This window comes from Ictalurus punctatus, chromosome 25, assembly GCF_001660625.3.
Source record: "Ictalurus punctatus breed USDA103 chromosome 25, Coco_2.0, whole genome shotgun sequence".
Lineage (NCBI taxonomy): Eukaryota > Metazoa > Chordata > Actinopteri > Siluriformes > Ictaluridae > Ictalurus > Ictalurus punctatus.
In genome coordinates this window covers 5,937,343-5,961,655 of record NC_030440.2, presented here as the reverse complement: position 1 = coordinate 5,961,655, position 24,313 = coordinate 5,937,343, and the positions used below count along the sequence as shown (strand labels likewise).

The window sequence follows — 24,313 nt, the reverse complement described above, 5'->3', positions numbered from 1 at the left end:
TGTTTATGGTTCAGATAAAAATCTTGAATCTGCCGCCTTGAATCAATTTATTCCACTATTATAGCATGAAAGCCCTACATTTTTAAGTTTCACTGTCATGTTAATCTGTGGTCTTGTATTGGGCTTTGAAAGGCATATTGGCAGCTGCGTATACTATTTAGTTTCACCTGCAGTGGAAGTATTAGCTGCATATACATCATCTGTGTCGTCGATGGCATCCTTCGAGGATGTGTGACTATCAGGGATGGACAGTTGATTCCCAGCCTGGATTTACAAAGAGCTATTACAAAAAGTTGACACTGCTGACATTGAGAGGATCAGTGCTAATGCTTGCCAAACCTCAGCAGGGGTAAGCCCTCTCTGCCTAGAGTATGGCATACAATTTCAACTGGTGATGCAATCATGGTTTTTTGGTCATTTTATTTGATAATGGCTTTGGTTTTTGCTTTGATTGAGACTGATACATATTTACATATATCATCCTCTGTATCCATAGCTACTGCAGTGGCATTAAGCTTGAATAATGAGTCCACGTTGTGAGATTCTTCATATTATATTCTCTATTCCTCAACAACTACTGTAATGTTGGCTTTCTACACTGTATCCTTTAATTCGTTTTGAAAAGTTGGAAAGTCAGCAATCTGCATTCACTAGGTTAAAGAGAACTGCTGCATAGTACTGTGTAATGCCTGTCAGGGTCTGAATAAAAATTCCCTCTTGCATCTACAGAGCTCATGCATGTAAACATACTATAGCTTGTGTGTGTGTGCGTTCCATCAGTACTGAAGCTGTTTGGCAGTCCAACTGTGTCCCGTGCGCAGTGACTCATTCAGCTCTGTTGTTTGACAGAGTGACCCACACTTTCACACTGAGATAGACTGAAACAGAAAAGATCCACGACAATGCAGGCATGTCACCATGGCAACCCGGCTCGACGGAGCTGAGGAGTCTCCCTAACGAGGGATACAGAGTGTTCCCTCTGCAATAAAATACCAACCGTTCTGGTGATTAAGACGCTGCAGAAGGAAAGAGCTGATACTGTGCTACGGCCGCTTGCCTCGTTTTGGATAAGACTAAATGTGCACACAAGTTTCACTTTTATTGCTTTTTTTTTTCTCTAACATTACAAATAATCAATTTTTTTTTCATTTTAGACATTACAATTCTCCATCTCATCTGATAGGACACATTGCTTGTATCGCTATGAGTACATATGGATCTATGGGTACAATTACGGTCATTTTCTTTTGCATCTTTACAGGTGAGAAAATATTTATGTACTCACTGCCATAGTAATTGGTTAGACCTTAGTGTCCTGGTGGGTTATATGGATTAAAGATTTAAAATGTCATCCAGGAATTAAGACTGTCCCAGTGTTCTCCAAAATATTTTAGTTCGCTGAGATTTTCCTTAGCACATACCTTTAAGCTTTGAAGACCACCGTGGCTCGGCATTAATGGTCCCAAAAAAGGAAGGAGATTTCTATCTTTGGCCATTTGGGTTACTGTGCACACAGCTTCAGCCAGAGAGAAGTCTCATTACAGTTATTACAGTGGCATTTAGTTCTTCTACTGGTAAGAAAAGCAAAGGAAGGATCAAAAAAGTCTTCTATTCATCTATACAAGGAACATGCATGGCCACTGAAAATGTGAAAAAGTACATTTTGTTGAAGCACCGCATTACAACCTTTTATTATTATTGCTTAGAAAACAACAGACACCTCCGGAAAACCATTATTTCATACTCTCCTATTTGAAACCCATCCTGTTAATAGTTTTTGCAGAAAATGCTATCTTGTTTATCACCCTCATACAGCTTAGCACAAAGGCATGTTATTCAGATAACACAAACATATAAGACATTCGGTCTACATTCTCTTCAACATGTCACTGACATGATTACATCGCTCCTTGTTGAGGATGTATAGGGATGAATGAGCGATTAAAGGATACTGGTGCCCTTACATCTCAATTGTGTAGTCTAATATAAAGGTTAATGGAATGGTAAGCAAAGCCTGCAACACCTGGAGAATGTCAAATATCTAATTCAGTGGTTTTCAAAACCATCTTTGGTCCACAGGATCCAGTAAGCACTTTATCCAGGTCAAGGTTAAAGGTAGACTATCTTGGAAATGCTTCCACACATATGTTATTCTCAGTCATACAAGACCAGACTTTTATCTGTTTGAATGAGGAGAGACCCATATACCAGACACAGAGTGACAAGGTGATGTCACGGATTTGAACAGCTGAGATAAAGTCCAGCAACACACACACACACACACACACACACAAACAAATGTCTTCTTTGCATGCACATTTCATCATAACCACCCTATATCCACACATGTGTCAGTATAAGAATCTGATAAACCAGGCATTTTCTGCTAACATCTTTACCAACAAGGCAGTCTTTTTACTGAGGGGTGAGACTTGCATAATATATCTGCCATGTTGGGTCTTATTTTATACTTTAAACTGCAGTCTGTTTCTACTCATACCATCTCTAACCACTCGCACACTTATTTACACCAAGATCAGTTTAGTCAGTTCACTTACCAGCATTTTTGTGGGAATGGGAAGAAACTGGAGTACCAGGAGGAAACCCATACATACACAGGGAGAACATGTGAAACTCCATACAGACAGGCTGCTCAAGATCGAACCCCTGGTGTACTGTCTTTGCTTGTATTTCCTCATTCGTAAGTTGCTTTGGATAAAAGCGTCTGCTAAATGAATAAATGTAAATGTAAATATATTGTGACTCTGGAGCTGTGAGACACCAACACAATCTGCTGTGCCATTCTGCTGTAAAATAAAATGGCAAAAAAAAAAATATTATCATCCAGATTTAAATACCATACATAATGTTTTATATATTTTTTTTTTTGCAAAAGTAGGTGAATCATGACTTCATTCAAAAGGATGTTATGTTTAGTGATCTGTTTAGTGATCTGATGGATGTACATGAAAATCTTTGAGTAAAGTATATGCACCTTTGTTGATATGGCAGCTGCTTCTCTATTCAAGCATGGTCTTTTTGGAAGCCAGACTGCAGATTTTGTATTGCCAGTTTTCATTATTGTGTTACAATTATAATGATGTATTTGGGATATAATGGTTAGATCAGTATGTCCTGTTGTGGACTGCGATAGCAGCTTGGCGAACCTTTGGCTCAAATAATTTCTCATAAGTGGCAAAAGGACAGAGGGGAAAAGCGAGAGAAAGCAAGAGATAATCAAAATAGATGGCTTGTTATCAGCACTTCCTCTAGATAGGCATGACAGCATTCCCGGATTTCACGTGGAAGGTTGATGACCTTGAACCATAAATACTGGCTCATGTGCTCACACAAACAGACGTACGAGGAACCTTCATGACAAGATGCATGCAATGTCCTAAAAACAACTATGTGCTTGGAACTGCTTCTTCACATGAGCTATTGTGTCAATAAAATGCCCATGTCAGCCTGAGTGGCTCTGTTTTAATTTCCTGTGACCTCCTTTCAACAAAGAGGAAGAACAGAAGAGCGGAAAACCCTTCTTAATTCCCATGTTTGAGAACATTATGCAACATGCTGATGGCTGACCCAACCTGTCCATGGCACATTTTTTTAAGACTCTGTAAAACATGTGCGTCCTGGGAGACACTTGTCCCACAGTGCCTCATAGACCATGTCACGGAAAGTGCATTCAGTGTGTGATTCAATAGCCTAAGGGGTAAACTCTGAAGTCTAAAAAGTGCATTGAGTGTGTGAGCTGTATAGACTGCTGATCCCTGCATGAGTTTTATATGAACGCGGTGCTGGAAAGATCAGACCCAAACCACTGGATATTTTTGTGTGTGGGTCTGGGAGCTGTTGTAGGAAAGCAGCTGGACAGCCTCCAGCACCTCCCTTTGTTAACCAGGCATGAAATTCCTGCGGCAGCCTGAAAAGAGACAGTGTATATGTTTGTGCGCGTGTGTACTGTGATTATTGTGTGTGTGTGTGTGTGTGTGTGTGTGTGTGTGTGTGTGTGTGTGTGTGTGTGTGAGAAAAGGAGAAATGCACAAAAGTAAATTCCAAGTCCAATTACAATGGAGAGTGCATGTCACCACAAGAGCAGGAAAACAAGAGGACCAGAATGATGCAATCTGTGGAATGCCGAAGGACGACAGGAGGAAGGGAACAGGGAGGAGGGACTGCTGGGACTTCTTAATGACTTTTGCATTCTTGGGAATCTGCTGATGATGCCCTATTCTAATTATTTCATTGAGAGGCTGCCTTGGTGTTGGGCACAGTGATGAGTGGGACAACTCAGTGGAGCATAGTGTGTATTCAATCTACTTCCTTGAAGCCTTCCATTCACGCCAAAGTCAAATGATCTCACATGTCCACTTCCGATTCATCTGACAGATGAGAGCACCTACACTCTGTCTTTCGGCTGTATTCGTCTCCGGTCGGTGTCAGTATCATACTGGTCGATATATAGCCAAAATAAGATTTTCTGTGTGATTCACGGGTAAAAATGGGAAAACAGATGCTCCCAGGACAAATCTCCCCTCCTGAACAGGCAACACGAGACGCGACTCGTCTGGCCAATTTGTGAGCGATATCTATTTCAGGCTGCTGACAGGCAGATCCACTGCAGCAGGTTTGTCGATGCTATACTTGTGTTCCATTCACAAAGACGGCGTGACTCATGTCAAGGCAATCCATTCACTTCGGTAGACTATTATTATCTCCGCTCATTCAGACAGCGACCTTCTCTCATCCTCAACAGATAATGTAAAGAAAGAAAGTACAGAGTAGAGATCATATGACATTTGGGTAATTACTGAGAGCCAACCATAGGCCAAAGTTAGCATCAGCATTAGTCCCTAGAGTGTATAAGGTAGGTTCTTGGAATGTTAAGTGTGCTATACTGTTACAGCGTTGAATATATCGCAAGAACAGCTCAAGGAGACAATAGCACACTGAATGAGTCAGAGGCACGGCTGAAGTCTGTTACTTCTCAATGTCAGTGAAATGAGACTAATGCACAATATACTTCAGGGTGAAATACAGTGGCTTCTTTCCATGAGACAATTACTATATATAGAGGCATTGTGCTGCCTCGTTTTATGTCTTGCATCACTTTTAAAAACCATTTGCTTTTCCACTACTGGCATAGCTACATTTCCTGAAACATGCAGAAATTAGCTGCAGTCTATCACATTTCAGATTTCCATAATTTTACTGAAAAAATCCATGCTACATGACGGAGAGAATGGTGTTGAGAGAAGTAAAGCTGGGTTGCTATGGTGTGCAGTGAGATGTCAGTGTCAGTGAGATGTACTGTGTTTACCTGCAGTAATGTGGTTCTGCCAGATGCAGAGTAAACTAGCAGTGAAAAACTATGACAGACTGTGTCAGGGCTTCAGTCAAGACTTACTGCATAACATAAACGCCTTTAAATCTCTTCTTACATATAGCACTGTACAGGAGCTAGTGTGTTCCCATGGACCTCTCTCTCTCAAAGCAAAACTATATAAATGTCCGAGATGCCCAAATGCCGAAAGTTAGACATTTTCACTAAAGAGTATTTTTCCACTGCATACCTTTCGCATAACAGTGGTGATTCATTGTGGGTTAAGAGTGTGGGGTTTCTAACAGAATAGTATTTTGAACTGGGAATACAAAAACGGGGAAAAAAAAAACAAAAAGAAAAAAACATTGAAGCAGAACACTGGCTTGGACAGAGGCTTGATTGGAATAGTATTAAGAATGTGGTTAAATTTGAGACCGGGAAGAGAACTGTTGTTTTGCATTGCAAGTCATCATAGTCTAAGGCTTGAACTGAATTCAAACCCATTTTGGTCATTTGAGGACAAAGTCCCCAAGTACACTGAAATTTAACCCTTCTCTATGACTCATATTTATCACCAATTCACAACTGCAGCATATTATCAAAGCCTATGCAAATATTACTTATGCACAGTGACTGGATTTCTTCCATTTTTCCCCCTTATATGAGAAATATGCTAATAGTTCATATTTCTGGATTTTTACAGACAGCCCTAAACCTTACATGCTGGAACATTTGACTCCTTCCTTAAAGTTTGCATCACACTAGCCTTCACTTTATCACCTCATCTGGCATGTAGTTTTTAATAGTCCCCTAAGAAACAGCATTGTGGAGACTCCATACTTAATCAATTACAACTTCCGTCATCCAAAATCCTCCCCCCTGATAGCTGGCTTATTTTATTAGCCCTGGATTCAGTCACACTTAAACACATGCTGCGACCTTAGCATAGTTTATCATGAAACGACACCTCCAGCCAAATACTAACATAATGAATGTGAGCAGACGGAGTTTCGTTGTTTTGAATAGGAGGACCGTTTCATTCGCTGGCTGGTTCGAAGGCGTGCAGGGTTACAGGCGTGCAGACTTGCAGACACCATGGCTAGGGTCCAGTGGTAAATGGAAAACCACAGCCTCCGGTCCACACAAGTGCAGAATGAGTCACAGGAAGGAGCCGTGCACTTGCAGAACTCATTAAGCGAAATGTAAGGCGTATGGATTTCCTATGTCAATACAAAGAGCCTGGCAGCTTCAGCAACCCCCCGGTGAATCCTGGAGGTGGACAGAGCACAAAAAGGGCACAGGGACAACAATGGAATGCTCTAAGCTTGCATTTGATTTGCAAAATCAAACATGGCCTGCATTACTTATTAAAGAACAGCTGTTTTCTTTTCATTTCACAGATTGCAAGTAACAAATGTAGACTGTATACATGTCATCTGTGTGAACTCAACTTTAGAACAAATACTTTGACGCTTCTTCAAAGTAAATTCATAACGGCTGTTTTTAGATATTAAATCATTTTATGTTGATCTTTAGGTAAGTTGTTGTCTGGATACAAAAATGTTCAGTATAGTATTACTAACTATCAAGTGACTAAATTGTGAGAGCAACTTAACACATGCAACCATTAATCTTCACTGACTCTGGTTAAGTATCTACCTGTATCTGGCTATTCATTCTTCCTTTACACTCTCGACACACAATCTGTGTGCAATAGCGACCTCAAGTGGACATATTTCCGTACAAGATTTGCTCTCACTGTTATTTTTGTTGTTATTGTTTGTTTTGTCTTGTCCAGAGGTGCAAATTTGGTGTGACAAGCAGGCTACTAGGCGTGCCATCATGTTCCCAAGCATTATGGGAGTGTTCCTCCATTAGGCATTAGTTCCTTGTCTGCATGCTACAATCTTGATTGCTGTTTTGTTTTGGGATTTTAGGAATAATACTACTAATAAAAAAGAATCAGAATAGAAGGGGTTGTATTAGAACAAACGTCAGAGGGATTACAAGCAATGGCATAAAGATCAAATTAGTATTACTGATGGTGACGTTCTATGTGGTCACTCAGATTGGAGTTATGATCTGGATTATGTTGCCTGCTTTTAGATGTACAGTATAGATATCTCTTCATATCTGGTGTGTGGCTTTAGTGCCTATTATTTTGAGCAATACATTTTTTTCAAGTTGTTTGAAACCTATGAATAGTTTACACTGTTAACACTGCTATTCAATCCAATGTATGCAGCAACATTTATCGTACCCTCATTGTTCCCCCTAGAGATTTTATTATTGACATACTGCATGTAAAACACGACAGGATATATGGCTATAGAAAAAATAATCTACGACCCAGGTTGTGTGATGCTGTCACCACACTGAAGTGGATTATTTTCATGATATCATATTCTGAAGTGTTTTATTCCTCTTATGTATCACAACAATTTGTCAATGATGACAATTTTTTTTTTTTATTATTGAATGATGTCCTGCTTTTTAACCGTCCATAGTTCAATGTAATGGTGTGGAATGTCTGCGAAAGAAGTTCCTGTTATCGCTTCCTTTATAGGCACTATAAACAGCTGTTCCTTCACCAGCCTCTCTGTTTTCTCTCTCTCGCTCTCTCTGGAAGAGAATAAGACAAAAAGCTGGCACTTGTCATGTTGCTGAGAAACCAGTCAAAGTCCTCTGCCCTGAAGTCTCTGCTGAGGCAGAAAACCATTACAAAATGGAGACACCTGCGACTCCTTCCATGAATGTTAAATTTAACATATGTTTACAGAAATCTTGACAAGACAATTATGCATGCTCATACATTTTTGTTAAATAACATTGGAATCTTTTTATTATTAGACTTAGATAATAACATATAGATCATCTTGTTATTGTTACCACTGAAACGATAACATATTAGAATAAGAGCATTAATATAAAGCTGTGATCTGAATTACAGCTAGCACTATTTTCAGAGCTGCTTTTATAGAAAATTCATCAACACCATCTGAACAATCTGATTTAAGAATTCAAAAGCATTGTGGTATAATAAAAGTTTTTAAAAATGCAAGTACAGTGGCTTCGGAAAGTATTCAGACCCCTTGAGAATTTGCAAATATATCGTGTTATAGATTTGAAACCTCTCATTTATATAAGTATTCAGGCGCTTTATTCAGTACTTTGCAAAAGCACCTTTGATGCTCCGAGTCTCACAACTTTGAGTCTTCTAGGGTAAGTCTCTACAAGCTATGCACACCAGCATTTGGGCAGTTCCTCCCATTCTTCTCAGCAGATCCTAATCATGGAGCTGGATATGGAGCATCTGTGAACTCCCATCTTTAGGTCTCTACACAGATGTTCTATGGGGTTCAAGTCTGGCCAACTCAAGGACATTCAGAGACTTTCTCCAAAGCCACTCCAGCACTATCTTGGCTGTTTGTTTCATGTTGTTATTTTGCTGAAAGGTGAATCCCAGTCTGAGGTCATGTGCATGCTGGAGCAGATTTTGTTCAAGGACATCTCTGTATATGGTTGCATTCATCCTCCCCTCAATTCTGGCCAGTCTCCCCATCCCTGCTACTGAGAAGCACCCCAAAACTTAAGTGCCTGTCATATGCTGTATGTCCTTCTAGCCTGGTTACTGAGTTTGGCCAGACGACCAGCTCTAGGAAGAGTCCAAGTGGTTCCAAACTTCTTCTGTTTCACAATATTGAAGCCCACCGAGCTCCTGGGAATATTTAGTAATACTTTTATACCCTTGCTCAGATCTATGTCTTAACACAATTTGATTACAGACAGCTCCTTGGACTTCATGGCTTGGTTTTTGGTCTGACCTCATATATACAGATGTGTGCTTTCCCGTATCATGCCCAATCAATTGAATTTGCAATACGTGGACTCTAGTTGAGTCCTGAGCTCAGTTTGGACTGCCTTAAATATGGGTCTGTATTCTTATATTTGTTCAAACAAAACATGTATTATTATGTGCAAAAAAAAAGTGTGTGAATGTGTGTGCTATGGACATAGCACATCCCTTCTAGGGTACTCCTGAATCAAATCCAGTATAGGACCCGGATCCACCGCAACCCTGATCAGGATGAAGTACTTACCAGCATTTAACAGCATCAATAACAGCCTAAATACAGATTTTCTTGACCATTTCCCCCTTTAATTATGAAAACGTTGTAAAAATGAACAGTCTTGCAGCTCCTGCTGTGTACCTTTTGTATTCACAAACCTCAGCAGTGATATTCTCTAAAACTACAATTCCCTTGTTCCGTTTCCAACATGGCGGACTGAGAGCTGGGTGCGATTTCTACAGGAAATACTTTCTCATACGGCCGTGTGTTTGTAAAGGGCTGCCATTTTACCGAGCTTACGGTAAGACATTTCCAGTAACAGCTATGTAAACTCTCCATTCAGTCCTTTGTGCACAGACTGCACTAAACAAGTCGTGCTCACTGAAATCACTTTTGTGCAGCTAGTTGACTCTGTTTCATGTCTTGAGAGTTCATGTTCTTAGCTACTTCCAAACTCGTAGCTTGCTAAAGCTAAGCTAATAACTATTTGGCTCATTAGTTAGCCGATAATATTTGGATAACGTCGGTTTCTTTTTATTTATTTTTTTAATTTACGGCAAATTGTGTAGCTAGCTAGCAGCACGAAATGCACTATAGTCGCAATGGCTTTATATTTGCCTAAAGATTCCTAGTTATTCACACATTCAATAACTGAAACAATCAAATACTAAAAAGGTTTTTTTACATAAAAGGGTCTAAATTAGCTGACGCGCTTGCTTGTATGGCCTCAACCAACTAGCTAACTACATTTTATGTGTAGCTAGCTAACCTAGAGATTAGCTCACTTACTATTAGAAGTGATGTAAAGCTGTATACTTCAAAAATAATATCACTCAGCTAGCAAAACATTTTAGTCAAGGTCCTTTAATTGTATTGACCTGCTAGTCAAGATGATGAATGAATGATGTATTTTACTGTATTCTTTTCATTAAATATAAACATTTTAAGAGACGCATGTGTTCACCTGTCCCTGTACCGTTTCAGGAAAGGACAGCTGAGGAAAATGAAAGATCAAGTGGTTCAGCTTATGTCCAGCTCACACCATGAGCATTTACTTGAAGCAATGTGGAAGTTTAGAGTCACAGGGAACCTGTGTGATATCACAGTGCACGTGGATTTTCAAGGGGAACTGGAAGAATTTACGGCCCACCGAATAGTCCTCGCTGCATCTAGTGGGTATTTTAAAACCCTCCTCTTAGCAGAGGAGCGAGTGGAAAAATTATTCGTAAATGCCGTTTCACCTGATGTCTTTACCAAATTCTTAGAGTATGTGTATTCTGGAAAAATGGAAGTTGAGGAGAGCCGTCTCGACTGCATATTGAACATGGCAAAGCTGCTCGACTGCAAAGACCTAGTGGATGCTTGCAGTACCAAACTTCTGGATCGTAAGTCTGAACGTGCCAGAGCCAGTGCCAGCAAAGGCAAATTACTGAAAGAGAGGTCAAAAAAGGCTGTAAAGAGAGCACTGGATACAAGGAAAAAACTCAAAATTACACTGAAGACCATAAGCACCGAGAGGGGCGACAAAATAGTGCTACAGGGCAGGAGGAGCAGCAGGTTAGCCGGCCGCCGAGTTGTTGTAGACTTCAACAAGAAGAAGCCGTACCGCAAAGCACTGTTTCAACCTGAGGCTTCTGACGCTGGTTTAAATCGAGACAAATCTGACGCGAAACGAGAGGCATCACTAGAAGTTGGAGAAACCGAATCAGATGTTACTACTGATCCAGGTGTACCCCAGAAGGAGGCTCTGTCTGACAGTGGCTCTGAATCACCATGCACTTTCAATCGTGACGTGTCAGAAGAAGAACTCCAAGAATCTGACTTCATACCAACTGCTGCCGTCGAAGAAACCGATGCAGCTGAAAAGGAACGCAAGCCGGTTGGCTCTAAGTATAATTGTGACATGTGTATTCGTTCATTTCGCTACGAGAAGAGCTACTTAAAGCATGTTAAGGTCAGTCATGGGATCCACACTGACACGACTTACCGCTGCGGCACCTGCCAGCAGACCTTTGCCAACCGATGCAACCTGAAGATTCATGAGCGGCATGTGCACAACGACGAGAGGCTCTTTCTTTGTGGCATGTGTGGTAAGGCCTTCAAACGCAAGAAGGATGTGACGAGGCACATGAGGCAGGTGCATGAGGGTGGAACAGAACGACACTACTGCCCGATCTGTGGCAAATCTCTGAGTTCGAGAACAGCTCTCACCCTGCATGAGAGGACACACACTGGGGACAAACCGTACAGCTGTGATGAGTGCGGAACCCGGTTCTCCCAGAGCTCAGCACTCAAGACCCACCAGAGGTAACTAAGCTAATTGAAATGGCTTTGAATTTCCTTTTTGAGGCCTGTACCATTAAAGCTAGTTGAACAAACAGGGTTACGGGAGTAGTTTCGAGCTGACAAAACCAAACCAATCCCATCAGGCTTTATTGGTACCATGACACTGGTTATCAACATACTCTCTCCTCGGTCTTTGATCCTTAAGCTATGATTAGTCTACGAGCGCGTGCGCATAAACGCCTGACGTCAGCACCAAACAGCCAATAGTGTTCAACATGGGGAAAAAGCAGGTGTGCATACTTCCGGTTGAAAAGCAATGAATTATTTTGCGGAAATATGAGGAATTCAAGCCTAAAATAACTTCAAAAAGCAACACCGTTGCGGCTTCCAAAGCTCGGGAACATTGCTGATTGTGTAAATGCGTAAGTTTACCTTTATAGACTCACAATGAGAATAAACCTGATTGAAAACTTATAACCCCAACATCTTTCATGTAATTTTATTTATATAAATGTAAATTGTTGAATTAAATGTTTCTCTGCGAATAGCTCTTCTTACAGTTTGCGCTGGGGAGTTGAATTAGTTGCGTCACTAATGTCACTTTGCTCACAGCTGATTGGTCCAAGTTGGATTTGAGTTCTCTTACCCAGAACATCACCTGCCCCGGAGCAGGTTAGCCATGGAGCGTAAGTTACTATGGCGATGAACACCGGTAAAAGCCGAGAAACTTTCATGGTACCTAGAATCCAGGGTTGTCACAAAGTAACCTGAAACGTACCTGGCTAGCCACCTAAACCAACTTCATGGTACAGGTCCCAGATTTGTAATGCTTCAACATCTTGTTTTGTATTCTTCAGGATCCACACTGGTGAGAAGCCTTTTGCCTGTGACCTTTGTGATGCCAGGTTTACCCAGAACCACATGCTGGCTTACCATAAGCGATCCCACACAGGTGCTTGCATTAATGATCTGCACTGTCTTAGAGAATACTGTCTTAGAGGCAAGTTATTTATGTATGATGTTTGTCTTAACAGGGGAGAAGCCCTATATGTGTGAAAACTGTGGGAAAAGCTTTGCCTCTAAAGAATACCTGAAACATCATGCAAGAATCCATTCAGGCTTGAAGCCATACAAGTGTGAAAACTGTGGAAGAGCATTTGCACAGCGTAACTCACTCCATCAGCATATGAAAATTCACACAGGTATTCCTGAGCAACTTGCACATTAGACTTTATAATTAACATGTAATCTTAAAAACCATCGAAAATTTATTTCGTTTTTATTTTAATTTTAAATGTCTTTCGTCAACATGTTGGTCTATTTTCACTTTGGCTAACGGTTTCCTACATTAGCCACAATGTCGTTTAACTACCTACTGATACCTGCTAGGATTAATGAGCAATGCAGCGGTGCTTTAGTCCTTTAGTCTGTCCATTTCTCCCACCTCCTCATCTGTACATTCTGCTAATTTCTAAGAAACATTTCGCCTATCTCGGATAATACATTCGAAAAAACTGTGCTTTCCTGACGTGCTCTGTTCAGGTGAGAGGCCTTACCACTGTAAAGACTGTGATAAGCAGTTCACCCAGCTGAATGCACTTCAGAGGCATCAGAGGATCCACACAGGAGAGAAACCATACATGTGCAGCATGTGTGGCCGAACGTTTACGGACAAATCTACTGTCCGCCGACACACTTTGGTAAGCTGATGTTGTAATCCAGAAGTCAGACAGAACATTAGCAGTTTTAATATTATATAAAATGGGCTAAAGTCAGTGTGTGTATATATATATATATATATATATATATATATATATTTAAGTAGCTACCAAGTGCAACTACATTGTCCTCTAGAAGTATTGGTAACCATCATAAAATTATTGTATAAAATGTATATTACACACATTTGTAAAATTTCCCAAAGGACAAATATATTTGTACTAAAACAAAAAAAATTCAGTCATTCTTTTTAGGACTACTTTCATTCTTGATAAAACTATATTATTTTTAATTTACTCTCAGTCCCCAAAATATAAAATCTTCAAAATGACAAGTCATTTCTAATATCAGTTCTAATGCATTAAAAATATACAAAAAATTACAGCGAGTTTAATTATTTTAAAAATAAAAAATCACTTTGTTGTATTGAGGGCTAAGTGTCCAAACATATCCAGGCATTAGAACGGTACTGGGGGTTTTGGTGTTGCACTGATTTTTTTTAATGCGTAACTGAAAGTCCAGTGAGCTGCTGCTGGTTAGGATGGAATTTTACATCCTCTGCAATAAATGACACCACGCTCTTCAAACTGCCATGACAGGATAAAGTTTGCCTCTCAGTAGTTTTGCAATTTCGTGCGGTTTTAAAGACCGAATGGTAGAATGTAACATGCTTATGCTTATGTGTCTCACGCAAATGAGTGTTGCTTTCCTGCTATTCCCAAAATAATATTGTGCTCGAATATTCCTTCATAGAATACATATAACGTAATACTTCTTTATACCTATTATGTTAGACTGCGTATATCCCATGATTTTACACGGGCATGTAACTTGAGCCAAATGTGGGCAGTCACAGATGCAAACCTAAATCCGGTTACAGTCGGTGTCACTGTATAGTGATTTTTAAGGCTGTTGGATTAACAAGTCTTAATAAATTATTTGTGCAAAATAAAGGTGTCAAATGGGATTGGTACAATCGGTACAACTTCAGGCTGTACGTATATGAAGTATGACATTGTTAGGCATTACTCAGTGCTATTATTCTCTTCAAGCTAGGTGCCAGAAAATATTAATTACAAGGGTGCCAATAATTTTGAAACCAGCATTTTGTAGAAACAAATGCTATAAAAAGCATTTGTGTTTGGGGGGAAAACACATTTAAATGTCCCTGTATGTTTGAGTTAAAAATATCACATATTGCATGTTTTCATTAAGGGTGCCAATAATTCTGGTTTGCACTGTATAAGGTAGCTACACCTTTATAATCATGACTAAGGTATAATCAAACTGCCTGAAGTTACACTTGATCATTAATTTGATCTTTTTTTTCCCTCTCTCTCCTCTATGTATATTTTGTGAAACGAAGACCCACGACAAAGATACACCTTGGAAGAATTACCTTGTTGTGTTAGAGGGTAATGTAGAGGAACGTGTTAAGAAGCCAAAAGGTTCGTCTCTAAAGAAGGAGAAGGCAGCAGTGAATGCAGATAAACATCAGGCTGGGGAGGATCTGACTGACACTAAAAGCCAGGAGACAGTGTCTGTGCCAGAGGACCCAGTGAGCATCACTGGAGACTGGGCTGAACCTGGCACCATCACTGTGGTCAGTCATGGGACACTGGGAAATCTGACCGTTATCCAGACAGAGGTGCCACCTGGTACACAACTGCAGCCTATCGTCACTGCAGATGGATCCAGTGTCATTTCACTGGAGAGTTCCACTGTCAGCATCCCTGTTGCTCTGCCTTTCTCCATTCCTATCTCTGTTGCACATTCCATCTCTGGCTCAGCCTCACTGACCGGCACGGTCGCTCTCAGAGAACCAGCCACCGACACCATCTTGGCTTCTGCAACTTCAGCAGCACATGTAGCCGCAGTCACAGAAGGTATTCTCTCTCCGGTCGAAGTCACTTTATCTACATCTAGTGAGTGTGTAACAACACAGTCAGATGTGGAGCAGGTCGAGGAGGCACAGCAGTCAGAATTACAGGAGGGATCGACTGAGCATGTACAGAACACGGAAACAGTAGAGGCCATGGAGATCTCTGCAGGAGAGTAGTTTAAGGATATTTAGTAGGTCTTATCCGTACACTGTATCAATTAGATCTTTGATTGGTCTCTTGTTTATTGTAAATATAGTAATGCCTATTGTATAGAATATTATGAATGATATTTCTCAAAAGAAACATTCCTCTTCCATTAAGAACGGGGATATCAAATCCAAGATCCAATTATTCTAAAAGGATTTTTTTTTTTTTTTTTAGCTCTGTGTTGTGTGGCTTAAAGATCTTGTTCTTGTAGAAGTTTACTGAAGAAGACACTACCAGCAGGTTTTTTTTTTTTTTTTTAATTATTTGGGATAATATTCCTTATTTTTCATGTGGCAGTCAATCATATTGTATATCCATTGCACAAATAGATCAATCGATTGAAAATTAATGAGATTTGGGCATCAGGGTGAGTGTTTTCTATATCACTTTGCCACAGCCTTTCACAAAGTACAGGATTTAATCAGTCCGTACAGGATTTCATGGAGTTTTTTTGTGATTGTTGCGGCCAAAAATGTTGCTGTGGCTTATTTGCAGAGTTTTTTTGTGGGAAACTACGTGAATTGATGAAATTGAAATTGTACACAATTGTTTTGCTTGGTCTTTCACAGTGATGTTTGTTGGTAAATGAGGCTTTTTAGCTGTACCATCTAACATGTTCAACACACGTGAATCGAAGAGGGCTTTGGCTTCACACAATCTGCGGAAAATCTGTTGTCGTTTTGAAAAATTGCAAGCTCTTTCAAATATTGCGTTAATTTCTACGGTCATTATCTGCGATCGCAAAATAACAAAATCCTGGAGGAACTGTTTAACAAACTTCTGGCAGGTCACATTTCTGTATAATATTGATATATATATTTTTTTATTTCTGTACATTCATAGACCCATTCAGCAATTGAAGACATCAATAATTCTGTCAGAAAGAACCTAGGTAAGCATGTAGGTCGCTTCTTCTGATGGCTTTTTTGAAAATTGTACACACAATGAGATACTGAACATCAAGAACACTAATACACACTGACATGCGCTGCTAAATACCTTCAGTATGGAGAGTGCACTAGCTGAAGTGCTGCATGAACTATGGTTTCACAACACGACACACAATGGAACTGACAGGCTAACAAACAAAAAGCAAAGACTTTATATTTGGAGAAGAATACCCAATCCACTTACTGCAAAATAGAGATGACAGATTAAGTTAAAAAAAAATCCCAAACAAGCCAGAAGAATGTAAATCAACCTGAATGAAAGTATTAAATGAATGAAATGAACGATGAATAACTATTCCACTATTCATTTGTGTTGGTTGTTGATATAATCCAGTCATAGTCTTGGATCCCTGGTCTCTTAGCACATACAGTAACAGCAAGTACTCTTTCTGGACACTAAAGACATAAATCAACTCACAAAAAAAGAAAATAAATAATAACTCAACTTGTAAGAGAAAAAGAATAAGTTTTCTGTTCATATTCAAGAGAACTACATCTACACGACATGCAGCACTAGCCATCCAAACTCCAGCAGAGATCAAGTTCTCACATCCTTCCTTTATCCACGGTGTTCCCTATACTGAACTGCATAACCATTATGTTATGAGAACATGATTCCTTAGATGCAGCCGTCCAAACGGGTGAATATATTAAAAATAAGATTTATAACTCGGCGCGTAGGTTTGTACATTCTCTATAAATGGCGCAGCAATAAATTGACATACTGTGGTCAGAAACCTGGTCTTGGCCATTGCACAAAAATGAAATAAATGCATTGGGGAGGGGGCGGCATGCCTTAGATGGTTTCCCCACAATTTATCATCTCACTTCAAGTCCCCCTCATCACCCTGGATGGTTTTCTTGATGCGCAGAAGCATGGTGGTCAGCCACTGGTCCAGACGTGAGATAGAGTCAAACTCCTTCACCTAGTAACGGGAAGAGAAACATACTCACACATGTTTTATTGGTCAAACACAGCAAATCAGAAATGTACTAACTATCAGGCAAGTGAGTGCTCCAGTGTGCTGCCCAGCTGTGTTTTGGTTGCCTAGAAACCTAATTGGGTGGGTTAAAAAGTGCTAGCTAACATGGTTAGCTAGTTAAGTGCATTAATACAGACTAGGTGTAACAAATGTGTGTGATCCTTACCCTCTTCTAACAAAATTCCAAATATAGCACATCGAAAAAAATTTATCTGCAAGTTACTGGCCAACATTTTGCTATGAGATATGAGAAACAGATACTCAAGTCTGGCTAGTGTTGAATGGAGCGGTGATTGTTTGTAGCAGGCAAGTTGTTTAAACATTCTACAAACCAAATGAGAAATTTTGTTTGTAAGAATCAATAAAGATTAGAGGTTATTTATTTCTTATTCTATTTGCTGGGCAACTACGAATAGAATTCTAAAAGCCCGTACAGGAAATCTGCTTGTCCCGGAGGGCTACTGATTTGTTCAGCATACCAGAGTGAGAGTTGTACTGGACTGTAACATCGGGACACATCCAGTAATATTCTGTGTTTGAATAATACAAGTTCAACTTGTAGCTTAAAGTCAGTCTAGTCAGACAGATTCAGAAGATGGGAGAGATCTTACCGCTTCTGTGAAAGCCTCTGCATTCTGCTCCTCGTGGGCTTCCAGGAGTTTCTGTAAGGAGACATGTTCATATGAGACATGAGCAAAATTGTTTTCTTTTTTGAAAAGATGTTGTATTTTTAAACACAGCATTTACAGACCTTCAGAAGTTTGCACTCTCTTGAATCCGTGAACGCCGGGAACATTTCCTCGTATTTCTCAACAGCAAGCTATAGGTTTGAACAGAAAATATTCAGTGCGCAATAATACAAATAATCAAGAGAATAAATGTCCATATTTTTAAAGGGTTCTGACTTCTTGCTAAGAAGACTGACCTTTGCATTCAGTTCGTCTACAATGAAGTGACATAAAGAAGCTTTGAAGAAATACTCTTTGGCGCTGTATTTCAGTAAGGGGTTATCCATGGTGTTTGTTCCAACCTAAAGACATTCAGTGAAGGTCATGGGAACTGTAGTGCAATGTTCGTTTTTTTATTTTTTAAAAAACACCTTGGTAGTCATCAATTTGCTACCTGTTCATAGATCTCAATGGCCTTCGGATACTGTTCCAGCTGTGCGCTGTATGACGCAACCTTTAGGAGACACTTGTTTGCAGAGCTACCAAATAAAATGACAATATCAAAATGATCAGCAGGAAATGACATGTAATCGACTTATAGCCAAACGTTCCTTTCTTTAAAACACGGTCTGCTACAACAACCAACCTGTTTGACTCCTCGCCTTTGTAATAGTCTGCTGCTTGTTCATAATGGGCGATTGCCTAAAAGAAAACCAAATAAATGTCCATTAAAAGGTTCATAATGTTATTATTAGTAAAATTATTTGTATTACAAGCTATTACATATTTTATTGTAGCACTTCATCGGAAAAAAATAGAAAAATTTACAAATTGACAGATTTTCACATATATACATTTCTATTTCAAATTTTCTATTCATTTGATCAATTTATATATAATATATGTTTGGAATCTGACTAAATTGGCCCAGCTCTCAGGGAGGCCTGGCTTTAAATATCTTGAAGAAAGCACATGTTCACCCTTCCTGGTTGCTAGTTGTTGTAAAGATGTGAGAGAGCTGGCTGATGAGCGACCGATATGGCCGAGTAACACTGAAATACTTGAAATGTTTGTTCTCTACACTTGTATAAAATGTCTTACCTTCTCAATGTCCACCAGCTCGGACTCGTACACCTCAGCAATTGTGATATGGTGTTTGGCTGCAATAGTGAATCGCCCCTAAGGAGGGAGTGGAAAAAATTGACATGTCAGCAAATACCCAGTTCCTTTAGATGTATCTATTCATAGCTACAAGGCTTTAAATCCACCTTTCCATAGTGGTAAGTGCAAACTGAGGTAAATAAACACTGCCATTAATACAAACAACTATCAGTCATTCATTAACACAGGCAAGTCTAACTTCACCTTACCATATCTGTGTAAATATCGATGGCTGCATTTAAGCAGTTGATAGCCTCTATGGAAGGCATTATAGGGAAAAAAGGGAAGAAGGATTTAGACGCAACAAACTTGTGAGTTCACAGCGGGGAGCTACTATACAACATGCATCATGAACCAAACAGAACAAGACAAACGGGGCATTTTCTTAAAAACAACAACAACAGATACATCTGCACAATTAATGTACACCTTATTACACTGTTTTGCATAACTATTCACCCCCCATTGAAATTTTTCACATTTTGTAGTGACACAACCTGGAACTAAAATAGACGTAACTGGGACTATATGTCATGAATCTACATAAACTGATGCTGGGAATCAAGTTAAAAAAAAAAAAAAAAGAAAGATAAAAATGTTAAAGTTTCTGACTGCATTACTTATGCAAGGCGTATCTGTGGTAGTCATTTTACATTAAAAAATATAGACCTTAAATGCACATGCATAGACCTTATTAATATGGTACAGAGACAGGACAGCTGAACTGGGCTTTAAAGTGAATTTACACACATTTATTTTAAGCAAATGTATAATGAAATCGAGATGAAAGACAGCTCATCAACCCTCACCCTGTGGATCAGCCTTCTTGAAAGCATTTCCGGCGTCAACAAAGCTGGTGGCCGAATCGTGTTTGTTCTGGAGCTGCATGTGTAGTCTGGCTGCCTGGCAGAACGCGCTTCCTGCAGCTGCACGCCAACACAGATGACATAATGTGCAACGTCATGTTTGAGTGATGCCTCAAAAACTACAAGCAATTAAAACCTTTTCATTACTGAACATTAACCTATGCTGCTGTCGCATGCAGCATATTACTATAACCCATGATCGTTCTGTGAGTTACCTACCGGTCCAGTTTTTTGCCATCTTGAACATGTTGGCTGCTCTGGCATACATCTCACAAGCCTCCTCTAATTTGTGATTCCCTCTGGAAATAAATGACAAATTTTATTTTAACCAAATGAACTGGCATGTTAACATTTTATTCAATGGCACAACACACTTTTATGCAGGGAATATAAATATTCTTGTGGAGAGAGAGAGAGAGAGATAGATAATTTATTTGTCCTTGAAGAGGAAATTTGTTTCTACTGTGGGTACGTAGAAAAACAAACACAACAACACCATACATATAAACCATCATAAACAATCACAGGCATAGAGGGGAGAAGGGAACAAAAAGAAAACATCAGGATCATACAACAAATGCCCAAGCATAAGATGGCATCACAATAGGTGATTACCCATGTGTTTAATGCTCGTATAGCCATAGGAACAAAACTCCTACCATAGCTGGCCTTTCTGCACATGGGTAATCTATACCTGCGGCCAGAAGGAATGGGGTTGAAATATTGATAAAGTGGTCTGGATCATTTAAAATTTCATGTGTCTTCCGGAGCGTATATGAAATGACACAGTCCGATAAATTAGGGGTGGGAATACCAATCATTTTTCTCGCTAAATTAGTTATCTTCAAGAGTTTGTTCTTATTGGTAACTGTTAGCATATGGAAAAAACTAATGGCACCCTCCATAAGAACTGGCTCAATAATGCAATAAAAATGTGTGTTGATCTCATGTTTTATTTATTTAATTTTGGAGATTACGCGTGACTGCCAGCTGCCTGATACGAGGCCTAGTTTGGTTTTGGAGACACCTGGGAAAACTCAAATAGGGCAAATTTTCAAGGCCATCACAAGCTTCACTAATTAAACAGCTTTTCCGCATGTCCTTTTTAAACGTGCTGTTTGTACGGTTTTAAATGCTTCTTGGTCTATAATAATTAAATACTTCTGAAGTTAGTACAAACAGCAGCTTGTAATACTGTCATGTAAAATTTTCGATTCAGGCTTCTGCTTACTTGATCAGAGCGGTCAGGGAGGGATCAGGTGGGTGGAACTGTGGTCAGTAATTTCACTGAAGTCAGTGTTGTAAGGTTGTCTGTGGTTTTCCTGTTGAACTGATGCCACATATTGATTTTATGTCTGCAGGTTGGTGGTTGGCCATTTTGAATAAATTAGAATCATTATATCGATATAATTAAAAACATTCATTCAATTAAAATGATCTGCATTTATGCAGTTCCTATAGCAACTTACTCTAAAACTGTAAACAAGTTGTCACCAACACATCACTAAACGAATGCAATAGAGGCTCTCATTTTGTTGTTTCTTTCTTAACAAAGCCAGTGACTGAATCGTGTTTGTTTTGGAGCTGCGTGTATCAGCTGTCTGTTTTGTTTTGTGTCTCTGAGAGACTCATTCTTATCGCTGTTCTTTCTTTATGACAATATATGAAATAATATGAGACCACATTCTGCCTTATTATTGGTGATTTATTGGTGGCTCTGGATTGGCCTTGGGTATGGGTGAGTATGTGTACATGTGTGTGCATGGTGCCCTGCGATGGACTGATATCCCATCCAGGGTGTATTCCGGTGTCACGCCCTGTAGTCCTGGGAGAGGCTTCCGCACCACCGACACCCTAAGCATGCTAAAGCGCTTACTGTAGATGAATGAAAGAAGTAATGAACGTAGTAGAGGTCGACCGATTGATCGGTTTTGCTGACTAATCTAAACCCATAATCGACTGCTGGAACTATTGTTTATCAGCAAAAATTCACACCGATAGTTTTTCCAGGTTACATCTGTTGCAGGAGCGACTGAGAAGGGTCCGCTGTCATTCTACAGCACGAGAGAAATAAAAACTTATAATCCTTACAGATTTTGTGTTCTTTGATTCATTTTGGATGTCTCTATTTTTCTTTTTTATTTGAAGTGTTACTTTTATATATATATATATATATATATATATATATATATATATATATATATATATATATATATATATATATATAAATAATTAACATGAAATATATATTTATTATATTTAAAAAATGCAGTACATTTTCATGATACAGACAGTACTGTTTATTTTGTAATAAAATTCAGCAATATTTTACTTTGAGTGATGTGTTTTCATTCAGTATCCATTTTAAAAATCTATCGGTTGATTAATCGGTTATTAGCAGGTACCGCCCAACTCAGTTATCGGTATCGATAAAATCCACTATCGCTCGAACTCTAGCATGTATGCTTTACAGAAACATTGAACTAAAGTTACCCTGTCCAGGGTGTACCCCGCCTTGTGTCCGATGCTCCCTGGGATAGGCTCCAGGTTCCCCCGTGACCCTGAAGAAGGATAAGCGGTATAGAAGATGGATGGATGGTGGAGCTGTAGTAAATTACTAGGTTTGGAAGGGTTATATTTTGAGTTAGGTACTGGGCTTTACTGCACATTGAGCTGCTTTGTAATACAGACCTATCAATCATAACTATAAAGAAAACAACGACATATTAGCTAAGGTTTTGCAAAGGAGTTAGTGCAGTATTAAACGGCACGGTCTGATTATTTAAGGGTGCATTAGGTAAGAGTAGTCTTGTTTTTTTTTCTCCAAGATGAATGTGCTAGGGCTGTAGGTGGAAGATGGGTTTGGCATGTGAATGATTTTTCTCCCCTTGATCCCTCCCCCATATCCGCCATGTACAGTGTGTATAAAATGACTGACAGAAGGTCCATCCAAACACAAACACTCATTCTCATGACCGGAAGTCAGTTTTCCAAACGGGGTTTTCCCTCAGCGGCTTCATTAATACACTTCCGCTGAGGCCACGAATGAAAACATTCTTTATGTTTGTTTGTTTGATCATTTTCTTCATATCTTCCAGATTATTTATGTCCAAGTAAGACAATAAAATATCTACTAATGCATCTTTAACACTAGAGCTTTTACATATACTACATCTGTGGTCTCTCTCTCGCGTGCGCGCGCGTGTGTGTAACACAGTGTCAACATGCACTAACAGCACAACTGCGCCAACACTGCGGAAACCGGAGACAGTGTCGCTAAGCAACAGTTTATAATACAGTCAGATTCATTTGAAGATAACATAGATAACTCATTAAACCCCTAGCGCTAATGCTGCACTGTTCGACTACAACGGGTGATGAGATCTAACACTGCTTTAACCAGATCTGAATCAATACCGGTGGAATGAACCCAAACCGTGCTATAATGTTGACTGTGTTAGCTAAAAGAACACAGGTCTGTGTAAGGGTATATTATTCTGTTAGGTGATGCCCCCCACACACATCAATTAGCACCACTAGCTAGCAGCACATTCAGTGTAGCTAGCCATGTAGCCAACTGTCACCAAAACACTGCAAACATATCCACCTGAATATAAATATCTACACATGACAATATATTCATATGAAAATCGCTGTATAAATAGTATAAAGTATAAACAATGAACATATACATGTCAAATATAATTGTTCTGCATAATCAGGTAACGCACTGCATACAATGAGATTCAGTCTCGTTAGCGTTAATCTTACCCGAACATTCCTCCTAAAAACGAGCCGGAGGACTTCACTTTTTTGTCAGCGTCAGCCATTAGCTGAATTGCCTCTTTCTCCTTGCCGGAATTGTCCATTTTGTGTAAATAAATGAGCAGTATAATACGTTTAAAGTGCGTGCGCGCGCGCGTGTGTGTGTGTATATATTCAGAGAGAGAGATATTTTTTCTGCTGCCCTTCTTAACCTAACCCACCATGTACCACTACAGTAAAAGGGGATTACAGTTGAGTGTTTTTTTTTTGCGTAGGCGTAAAACCTCAAACGGAAAGGCATCATGGGATTCGTAGTTCTGTTAAACGTCACGCGCTATCCAACAGCTAGTATTCCACGAAACACAACGAACTACAATTACCAGATAGGGGGAAAAAAACAACAACGTTACGTAATATTAGTTATTG

The 24,313-nt window shown here is 39.5% G+C and overlaps 2 protein-coding genes across 5 annotated transcripts; one reads left to right on the top strand and one right to left on the bottom strand.

The window, feature by feature from the left end:
• The first annotated feature begins 9,596 nt into the window (after positions 1-9,596).
• On the top strand, positions 9,597-16,798 carry gzf1 (GDNF-inducible zinc finger protein 1). Of its 3 annotated transcripts, none has more exons than XM_017456342.3 (6): positions 9,597-9,700; positions 10,384-11,706; positions 12,543-12,637; positions 12,720-12,887; positions 13,228-13,385; positions 14,771-16,798. In XM_017456342.3, the coding sequence occupies exons 2-6, from the start codon at positions 10,403-10,405 to the stop codon at positions 15,461-15,463; spliced, it is 2,418 nt and encodes an 805-aa protein (XP_017311831.1). In that variant the 5' UTR covers positions 9,597-9,700; positions 10,384-10,402; the 3' UTR covers positions 15,464-16,798. The 3 variants fall into 3 exon arrangements, with proteins under 3 accessions (XP_017311831.1, XP_017311830.1, XP_017311829.1); XM_017456341.3 differs by lacking the exon at positions 9,597-9,700 and having other exon boundaries at positions 9,719-10,571; positions 10,665-11,706; XM_017456340.3 differs by lacking the exon at positions 9,597-9,700 and having other exon boundaries at positions 9,719-11,706.
• On the bottom strand, positions 16,288-24,156 carry napbb (N-ethylmaleimide-sensitive factor attachment protein, beta b). 2 transcript variants are annotated; one of them, XM_017456343.3, is made up of 11 exons: positions 23,894-24,156; positions 20,342-20,421; positions 20,066-20,182; positions 19,466-19,512; positions 19,197-19,274; positions 18,742-18,797; positions 18,550-18,634; positions 18,353-18,457; positions 18,179-18,247; positions 18,039-18,089; positions 16,288-17,370 (listed from the first exon to the last, which is right to left on the bottom strand). In XM_017456343.3, the coding sequence occupies exons 1-11, from the start codon at positions 23,989-23,991 to the stop codon at positions 17,269-17,271; spliced, it is 888 nt and encodes a 295-aa protein (XP_017311832.1). In that variant the 5' UTR covers positions 23,992-24,156; the 3' UTR covers positions 16,288-17,268. The 2 variants fall into 2 exon arrangements, with proteins under 2 accessions (XP_017311832.1, XP_053531581.1); XM_053675606.1 differs by lacking the exon at positions 19,466-19,512 and having other exon boundaries at positions 23,894-24,155.
• Positions 24,157-24,313: the final 157 nt, after the last annotated feature.